Here is a 10,000-nt window from a genome sequence, read left to right as displayed (position 1 = left end):
CCGGCTCTCGTGCGGAGTCGTCACCGGCGTTCACTTGGCGGCGGTGATGGTGGGTGGCTCCGTGTACCAGTGTGGGACAGAGTCCGTAACGGCGCCGGACCCCAGAGGCAGAGTGATAAACGGCGGACGCGTGGTCGCCGTGCCGACCACAGGCACCGGGTAAGGGTGGTGGTGCTGGGCGAGGCCCTCGCTCCTCCCGATGTGGATCTCGTCCTCCTCGGTCTCGCCCGTGCTCTTACGGTACACGGGGTTGTCGAAGTTCATGCTCTTGGTGCTCCTGAGTCTCCAGTTACGATAAATCAGACAGGAAGCGGAGAGAAGCAGAACTAAGCCCACTGCACAGATCACAGGAAGTGCATGTAAAGACAGGAAGTGCATGTAAACATATATTAAAAACACGAGGTAAAGTAACTTAGATCGTTAAATCAATTAGATCAACTTCAGAATGAGATACTGATAGTATCACACACACACACACACACACACACACACACACACACAACAATCTCACTCTCACACAGTATTCAGTGCAATAGAAATTCTGTGGTCAGCAACACGAGTGAGGTGGAGGAACATACCGATGGGAATTCCAACTCCGAGCACAGCCACAGGGACACTGTGTCCAAGGAGAAGCAACTCGTTTCCAGCTGGAAGAGGAGAAAAGAAAAAGAGAGAGAGAAAGAGAGAGAGAGAGAGAGAGAGAGTAAGGAGAGAGAGAGAGAGTAAGGAGGAGTTTATGGACTGAATCTCACTCAGATGATTTAGTAAAATGTAATTATGGCTGGTGTATACACACAGGATGCTCACTCACTCACACACTCACACACTCACACACTCACACACCTTTTCTGGTGTCAGGTTTCTGTGACACCCTGCTGTGAACAGGTTCATATTACAACACAGACACACACACACACACACACACACACACTCACAGTGATGAGACAGGTTGGTGGTGTCTCCTGTAGGCGTGCTCAGCAGCACACTGGGGATCTGAGTGGACGTCACCGTGATATTCAGCATGAGCTCTGAAGGAACGGTCTTTTCCTGAAAGGTCATGACCTCATGTGAGCCGTTTGAGTTCCCGGACTCTGAATCCGCGGTGCTGGTAGGAGGGAAGCTGGAGAACGTCGGGGCGACCGTGATGTTTTGGACTGGGGAAGAAAGTGGAAGATTACTGACCTAATTATTAATAATAATACATTTTATTTATGAGCTTCTTACATCACACTCAAGGACACCAATAAAAACACAGAACAATTTACAACAACCATGTAAAACAATACCAATAAAATAAATATACAACCAGTAAGACACACCACAGCAATTAAACAGCAGCATAACATCATAAAACAAAAGAGAGAATTACACTGGGAATCCAGAACTCTTAGAGCAGCACTTGAGGTTTGTGAAGAATTTGATGGTTTTTATTTTTCCTCCTGAAGTGTGACTTAATTGGGTCTCGGAATAATAAACCAGGTGTTGTGTTTTTCCTGCCGTGTGATTGGTGGCCACGGCGTGGCGCCGTACGCTGATGACTCACCGGGGACACACACTCGCGTGTCCGGGCTCAGCTCCTCGCCATCGGGACATGCACACGTGTATTTGGGTGAGTGATCGCTGATCTGAGGAGCGCGCAGGCACAGGAACACACAGCCTCCGTTTCTCACACCGGCCAGGTTACAGCTGTCTGCAGCTACACACACACACACACACACACACACACACACACACACACACACACACACACACACAAAGGGGTTACAGCCAGCAGAAACACAATTGTCTCATGTTTCTCAGACAATTCTAACAGTTTTTATTATGTATTTATTCACAGTTTTGCTGCAAATGAATCCTGCAGTTTGATATATGAGATGCAAATGAAGCCTATAGAAGGTGAAAGAGAGAAATGTAAATAACATCACTGGGATGGTATGGACAGATTGTGGCCACTGAGTTCCTCTCTCTCTCTCTCTCTCTCTCTCTCTCTCTCTCTCTCTGTGTTAATGCATATTCAGGAGCTGAGGGACGACTTTGTGGTGCTGTTATTCGTCCTTAAAGAAAAGTGTGTTTCCCAGCTCAGAGTTCTTCTCACCTTTGCTTGACTTTCCTGTTTATTGACACTGGTTCCTGTGCAGCAGCAGGAGGAGCAGAAGGAGCTTACAGAGATCAGGAGAAGGTGATTTGGGTCACGGCACTAATTAAGTTTTAAGGGTTGAACTCCTGACCTGCTCTGTTATATCCTCTATTATGTAAGCAGCAGTCTGGATAATAATCCAGGCCTCTAATCCGAGTCATTCAGTCTGATCATGGGTCCGATGCAGAGAACAGAACTTTGGAGTAGGTTCATGTGATACTTGTTGTAACCTGGACTAGATTATACACCAGGAGATATTATACTGTATATATAGTGTATAATTAACTAAACATTTTTTGGTTTATTAGTTTTTTTTTCATGATAATTTTTTGGGCTACTGTTTGAATATTCATAAGTCAAACCGCATTTTTTTACATATTCTCTATTCCACTAAATAAATCAGCTGTGTTTCACACAATTCTGATCCTATGTACATTTCTGTGTTTAGCTTCTTGTGTGGAATAAATAAACCTCACTGGCTGAGGAGTGTGAGGGCTGAAAACAAAACCTGTCCCAAGCGCTGACACATGAAATGTTTGGGTATTTGGTGTAAAAAGACTCCAGTGGACCTTGGGGCTGACTCAGCTCGTGGAACACCACTATATCGTGTGGATCTTTGAGGCGTTCGGCGAGGCTGGTCACATCCTGCCCACTGAGTCTGTTCACACTGAACACGGCCTCCTTCTGTCGGTCTGTCCAGTACACACGATCCTGAACAAGAGATCAAATCAATAAGTAAACATGCACACACACACACACACACACACACACACACACACACAGAGTCACCTCGAACACGGCGAGGGCGTAGGGATGGCCTAGTCTCTCGCTGGAGGACAGGATCACTCTGCGCTGAGCTCCGTTATAGTCCACACTGGAGATCAGATGGAGCTTTGAGTCCACCCAGTACAATCTCTTCCCCACTACATCTACACACACACACACACACACACACACACACACAGTATAGTAAAACATGCTATTGTGCCACTATATTAAAGACTCTAAGTATTAGAATCGATAGTCAGATGAACAGACACTAAATTAAAGGAAGCAAGACAGAACTGTAGTCAAATGACTACTGCAACACTAACAGGACAAAAACTATCCTGGATGAACCGCGGGGTATAGATGTTACAGAATCTATTAAGAGCTGAAAGTATGTGTTGCCTTTACCCAGCGTGATACCGTTGGGCCACTCAATGCCCTCAGACACTAAAACCTGTCTGTCCACTCCGTTCATCCCCGCCTTCTCGATCTTAGGCCTCGTTCCCCAATCGGACCAGAACATGAACCTGAGGAGAAAAGAGGGAATCACCAAAGAATTACATCAAGTGCTCGATGTTAAATATGTACATAAAATAATATCATATAAAACACCCATAGAAATATACATTTTTTCACAAGAGTGAGAGCTTAGCTGTAACCCAGGGGTTGTGGGTTCGAGTCCTGGCCATACCATGCTGCCACTCTTGGGCTATTTGTGAAAGCCCTTAACCCCACAGGATAAGGGTGGGCATTGGGGTAGAAACCCACCCCCCTAACAAAACTGCTACAGACATGGCATGTAAGCCACCAGGCCCTTGCCGCCCAATGCGCCTCGGTGTGGGAGGATTAAAAAACTAATACATTATAAAAATCATTGTTGGATTGATCATTGGATTAAAAACTCAAACCAAAAGAATAAATTAGAATCATTAATGATAATGTTGGTATTTAAAGGCAGGCTGGTGTTCAGTGTAGAGCCCGAGGTCAAAGCAGATCCTATGCATCACTTCTAAAAAGACTGTCACTGAATAAACTCGACATTGGACACTTTTTATTTCAACCGCATTCGCAGGTTTAATGGAAACTCCACTCTTTACAAAACATGAATGAAACTGTTCTGGAGGAGTGAGGAACATTAGAATTATTTCCCTTTGATGCTTCAATATTTTATTAATGAATTGTTTTAAAAGAATCATTTTATTAACCCTTGCTCTGGAGCCACGGCGATGGCCCTCGGTTCACTCAGGTCAGTGTGGATCAGGACACGCCTTCTGCTGCCATCAGATGAAGCCACTGAGATGGTGCCATGACCCGAGTCGGTCCAGTAGAGGTTGTGCTGGCCCCAGTCTAAAGCCAGACCCTCAGGGGAGAGCAGCTCAGTGTCGATCAGGGTCATGTGACGGGCCGGGTCACTCGCCTCATGGATGTAGGCGCTGAAGATGATGGGGGGGGGGGGGGGGGGGGGGTGAGGGGGGAGAGAGATCGTTAATTCAGATGATTTCCTACTATTAATCTTTCTGTAATATATTTCAGCAGCAGCTTTTATTCTGTTCTCATAAAGGATTCATTACACATTTATAAGCACTGAAATGACAGCACAGATTTCAGAACATCCTGAACTGAAGCAGATTCCCTCCTGACAACCATTTACATACAAGTCATATTTAAATTCAATTAAAGTGGCATTGGTGGCAAGTGGTCACCTGTAGATCTTTCGATGGAAGCGGTCGCACCAGAACATGCGGTTGGCGGCGACGTCCACGGCGATGGCCACGGCGTTTTTCTGAGTGGGAACGACCTGCGTGTAGTCCCGCTTCAGTAGGTCGATGCGTCGGATCTCGTGACGGTTAGTGAACATCAGGTAGGGACTTTTTCCTGCACGGCACACAATACACAACCAAACGTCCAGCTCGTACCTTTTCTGACTGGTCACGAGAACTAGTGTGCATCTACACACAAAAAGATCAATGTGTCCTTCCTTAATGAACATACTGCTGTGTGATTGTGTGAAATAACACTAACTTTAGGATGGTAACAGTGGTGGTATTTTACAGTGAAGGTATGCGCACACACACACACACACACACACACACAGTATCAACACTGACTCTGTGTTTTGATCTCAGGTTGATTAGATTGGATTGGTCTGATTGGCGTGGGTGTGCAGACTGCAGGGTCGGGCAGATAGAGGGAACTGTGTGTGGGCAGCACTTTGATACGATGACTATTCGAGCTGCTGGAGATCAAAGCGAAAGCGAAAGCAAATGTGTCTGTCACAGAGCTGAAACTATCCTGGGTCTCACCCTCGGCTTTGCAGGTTCTGCTCACTGGGTCCATCTCGTATCCCCGGTGACACTCGCACTTAAAGTCTCCTTTGAGGTTGATGCAGATCTGACTGCAGGAATCCGGGTTCTCACACTCATCGATGTCTAAGAAGGAAAATATTCAAGCACGCAAGTCTAAAATTCCTCATTCCTCATATTTATAAGAAGGTTCTGCTTCTTCTGTGTATTGGATTGATATAAACTGCGTTTAATTGATAAACTTCACCTCCACATGTCCTTTTATCCAGGAGTTTGTACCCAGCGGGACACTGACACTCGTAGCCGATGGGTCGATCCACACAGCTGTGAGAACAGCCTCCGTTGTTCGTGGTGCATTCGTTTAAACCTGTGTGATAAACACATGAGAGAAAAGAGGGATTAGAGACGTGTGCTGAAAAGTTGACACGTGTGGAACACATCAGTAATAATGCACTCTGCCAGCTTGCTTCCAGATCTTTCATGATGGTTCAAGTTCAATGTAGTACTACAGAAGTGGGCGTGGCCTCTGGATCAAACCTAGTGAATGAGGCTTAGCCTCCCTGCCATTCAGGACCAGTGAAGGGGGTGTGGCCTGCATCTCAGTCCTGCTGTAGGAGGTGTGGCTCCTGCGCCCTTCAGTGCCAATACAGTACATGATCCTAACTTCCCCCTTAAATCCTCACCACATTCCCTCTTGGGCTCGTCCGAGCGATCCTTACAGTCCTTGATGTCATCACACACCTTTGCTCCATCGATACACTCTCCATTTCTACAGAGGAACTTCAAAGGTCCTTCACATTTTGTGGCTGCAGAGACAAAGAGACAAATAAAATATATAAAACACACACAGACACACACACACTCTCACACACACAGACACACACACTCTCACACACACAGACACACACACTCTCACACACACAGACACACGCACACACACATGCACACACACACAGACATACACACAGACATACACACACACATGCACACACACACACACACACTCTCTTACACACACACACACACACACACACACACACACACACACACACACACACACACACACACACACACACACACACACACACACACACACACACACACACACACACACACCATTAACACAGCCAGCTTCATCACTTCGGTCGAGACAGTCAAAGGCTTTATTGCACTGTTTGATGCCGTGGATGCAGGAACCATCTCCACACTGGAACTCATCAGGTCGGCATGTCAGGAGAGCTGCACACACACACACACACACACACACACACACACACACACACATACACACACATACACACAGCTTAGAGGGGTACACACACACACACACACTTCTCCCTGGAGCACACCATAATCTTGCACTCATAATCAGTGAAAATATAAAACAGAAGGGAATTAGCTGTGCATTTAATGTGCTTTTTATCCTAACAAGTAGCGCACACACACACGCACACACACGCACACACACGCACGCACACGCACGCACGCACACACGCACACATACACACAAACAAATGCGCGCACGCGCACACACACACACACACACACGCACGCACGCACGCACGCACACACACACACACACACACACACTACCAAGTTTTAACATTTATCGCTAAATGATTCCTATAAATTCACTTCAGTAAACTACAGCAGCTTCAGTACAGAAACACAAACAACATCAGGTTCACCTTCTGACAGAAAAACGACAGGGATGTTCACACAGTGTGTGTGTGTGTGTGTGTGTGTGTGTGTGTGTGTGTGTGTGTGTGTGTGTGTGGTGACTAATTCCCTCTCTCCTTACAGTCTCTCTCAGCACTTGATCTTAAAGCCACCTGGTGAAAGAGTGGTGTGTGAAAATAAACCTCCCCTGCAGGCTGATGTGACCTTATCTACAGCTGCTTCTGGATCCATCAGACCACATCTTCTTTGTTATAATACACAAACTGGCATTGAGACATGGGATAAACACAAACCCGCACTTTTATTCAATAAGTATTGCAGGAATATAAATCGATATCTATAGATGATGAAATAGGAAGACGCGTCTGTCAGGTGGACCATCCGATCCGAGCGCAGGAGTAAGATGACAATCAGACTGGGAGACTTACGGCAGTCGGATTCGTCCGATCTGTCCATGCAGTCCGGGTCTTTATCACACCTCCACGCTAGCTTGATGCACTCTCCACTCCCGCAGCGGAACTTCCCGGCGCTGCACTCCTGCCTGAGAGTGGGCGGGGGTAGGGTTCGGCCCGCTCCGCTGCCGCACAGCCCCTCCCACTCGTCCGATCCATCAAAGCAGTCCGGGTCTCCATCACAGGTCCAGGGCTGAGGGACGCACTCGGAGCTGTTACAGCGGAATTGCAGCGGGCCGCACGTCGGGGGCGAACACTGCTCCTCGTCCGTCCCATCGCCGCAGTCGTCATCGCCGTCGCACACGTACGCTGGAGACATGCACTTCAGGTTACGGCACTGGAACTCTCCGGAAGCACAGGAGCGAGCATCTGTGAGGAACAGAGCAGAAGGTCCAGGTAAAAAAAACTTCTCCTTAATTAATCAGTGTCACATCATCAGACCTCAAACAGTGCAGTTAAGACAGATTAATAAAATAAAGGCAAACTATTTTAAAATGTGGATCAGGAGACCAGCTAACATCATGAAACTGGGCATCATCATAGTCGAGGAACCAAATGAGGGACCAAAAGCAATGAATCAAACTTAGTAATAACACGGTTTAGTACAGACTGAGAGAAAACACAGCGTAGAGTTCATATTTCTTTATATAGCTGTAGAAAGTGTGTGTGTGTGTGTGTGTGTGTGTGTGTGTGTGTGTGTGTGTGTGTGTGTGTGTGTGTGTGTGTGTGTGTGTGTGTGTGTGTGTGTGAGGTTGGGTTGCTGGGAGTTAAAGTTTAACTTCCATATCCATATTTTACTGCCTGTTGCTTTTATGCAAAATGAAAAAGTAAAGGAACTGCATCACTCTGCTCTTTCAGTCCCTGGAGGAACATCAGGATTCAACCCTTATGAGCGCAGAACCGATTCACACCAGGATCCATTCAACAAAACCCGGTGATTCGTTACAGCACTTCTGACACACAATTTCTCGCTCTTCCGTCATCAGAGACACGGAACATAATAAAACGACTTTATGATGGTGTGAGTCACAACCTGAAGATCTCCCTCAGCTTCACTGATCCAAACAGACATCATGCCTGAAAAGCTTCTCAAACAGGTGGAATGAAACCTAGGAACAGGATGTGGATCCTGCAGGTCTGATCTTAGTCTCAGCACACAGGCAGCTTCTCTGGAATAGAGGGAGCTGTATGATAATGAGATGAAGAGATTAGTCAGGAGGAAGTGATTATCTGAAATCTCCTCCTGCTCATTTCTCTTTTCTCATCTACCCTTTGATCTGATAATAAAGTGTAATGGAGTATAAAACACATGCAACATTTTCTAGGAGCTAACGAACCAGCTAGCTTTAGCAACAAATTGCCGCCCTTGTATGACAGTAGAATTTCTCCAGCAACAGGAAAAACTATCGGTACGGATTTTTCCAATAGTTCCAGCAATCAACCTTCGCAGTGAATTAATCGGCAAAACCGGTGAGAAACTGCAAAGAGTTTACTGTTCACAGTTCACACAGCACTGTTTCCTGGACTGTGATTGGCCAAAAGGTGTTGATTAAATCTCTGTTTCTATAGTAACAGCTCATTTGTGGGGATGCCTGCAGCAGTGCATGTTCCACATAAAAAATTGGGATTTATTTTACAGAAGGAGTCTCCAGTTTCAGAGCTACATTTTCTGACGTCATCTTCAGGACACTTGTTTTCCACACAGTGTGTATACACACACACACAGCTTCCAACTTCTCAATGCTCTGCTTTATGCAAATCAGGACACGCTCATGAATAATTCACGAGTCAATTATCCCTGCGCTAAAGAGAGACCGACTTGTTTTTAGCTTCCAATTACGATTAGATTAGACTACAAGTGAAGTCGGAGATGTTCGTTTACATCGTGGGAGCAGGGAGAATCTTTATAATTTTAAAAGGACATGAAGAGCAGCGTGAGTCTCTACATGATTAAATGTAAACACATTTCTGGATCAATCCTGTGATCAGGGTTCAGCAGAGTGATCAGGGTTCTGTAGATCCTCGTTAGAGCATGATAACGCAGTTACAGCGCCCTCTTCAGTGCAATCTATCCAACTCAAATATATAAATCAGGATCTGACATTAGGAGAAATGTGGGACAGTTTATAGATTAAAAAAGTGGGAAGCTCAGCTGTGTTACTGAAGTCAGGAAGAACATTACAGGGAAAGATGGATGAGGACAAAAAAAGGAGCAGAGCTTTCAGATGGTTGGATCAGAAACATCAGGTAAATCTGCGTAAGTATAACCTCCAGATTTTAGTGGTCTGCTAGTTTAGTGTAGACGTCATTCTTTTTTACATTAAATGTATTAGTGTATGTATATTAAAACATAGTGTATTAAAATATATATTAAATTATGCATTCATGTATGGAATCTATGTCAAAATATTCATTTTAGCCGAAATGTTTTCCCACAGTCTTTTAACCGATATTAATTCTTAACCTTTTATATTCATTCATTGTTTTTCTGCTTATAAAAAGACATTCCGAGTAACATTTGGGTTTATTAGATCTTTAAGATTTATTACTTTAATAAGAGAGAGAGAGAGGGGGGGGGGGGGTATTTCCAGCAGAATGACAGGTAAAGAATGGAAAGCACACACAGGAGAGAGGGAGGAGTCTGACACTCCCTGTAAAAA

The 10,000-nt window shown here is 45.4% G+C and overlaps 1 protein-coding gene and 1 long non-coding RNA gene across 3 annotated transcripts in view; one reads left to right on the top strand and one right to left on the bottom strand.

Moving 5' to 3' along the window:
* LOC310727010 (low-density lipoprotein receptor-related protein 8-like) overlaps nucleotides 1-10,000 on the bottom strand; it is a 20,717-nt gene that overhangs the window by 413 nt on the left and 10,304 nt on the right. Inside the window, exons 5-18 of one of the 2 annotated variants that reach the window (XM_083543056.1) lie at nucleotides 7,317-7,709; nucleotides 6,325-6,447; nucleotides 5,892-6,014; nucleotides 5,456-5,575; nucleotides 5,209-5,334; nucleotides 4,609-4,780; nucleotides 4,111-4,338; nucleotides 3,314-3,432; nucleotides 2,927-3,066; nucleotides 2,707-2,848; nucleotides 1,544-1,696; nucleotides 936-1,154; nucleotides 579-647; nucleotides 1-335 (exon numbers count right to left, since the gene is read on the bottom strand). The exon at nucleotides 1-335 is cut by the window's left edge and continues 413 nt beyond it. In XM_083543056.1, coding sequence (XP_083399182.1) covers nucleotides 31-335; nucleotides 579-647; nucleotides 936-1,154; nucleotides 1,544-1,696; nucleotides 2,707-2,848; nucleotides 2,927-3,066; nucleotides 3,314-3,432; nucleotides 4,111-4,338; nucleotides 4,609-4,780; nucleotides 5,209-5,334; nucleotides 5,456-5,575; nucleotides 5,892-6,014; nucleotides 6,325-6,447; nucleotides 7,317-7,709 — 2,432 coding nt within the window. In that variant the 3' untranslated portion in view covers nucleotides 1-30. Of the gene's footprint in view, nucleotides 336-578; nucleotides 648-708; nucleotides 803-896; nucleotides 1,155-1,543; nucleotides 1,697-2,706; nucleotides 2,849-2,926; nucleotides 3,067-3,313; nucleotides 3,433-4,110; nucleotides 4,339-4,608; nucleotides 4,781-5,208; nucleotides 5,335-5,455; nucleotides 5,576-5,891; nucleotides 6,015-6,324; nucleotides 6,448-7,316; nucleotides 7,710-10,000 lie in introns of those variants that run through there. The other variant, XM_083543057.1, reaches the window with a different exon arrangement.
* Nucleotides 321-2,566, top strand: LOC310727016. The gene is made up of 3 exons (XR_014533912.1): nucleotides 321-359; nucleotides 1,446-1,609; nucleotides 2,019-2,566. It is a non-coding gene; the product is annotated as an uncharacterized lncRNA (long non-coding RNA).

The sequence above is a fragment of the Silurus aristotelis genome (genome assembly GCF_946808225.1).
Source record: "Silurus aristotelis genome assembly, chromosome: 5".
NCBI classification, from domain to species: domain Eukaryota; kingdom Metazoa; phylum Chordata; class Actinopteri; order Siluriformes; family Siluridae; genus Silurus; species Silurus aristotelis.
This window is presented reverse-complemented; position numbering and strand designations above follow the sequence as displayed.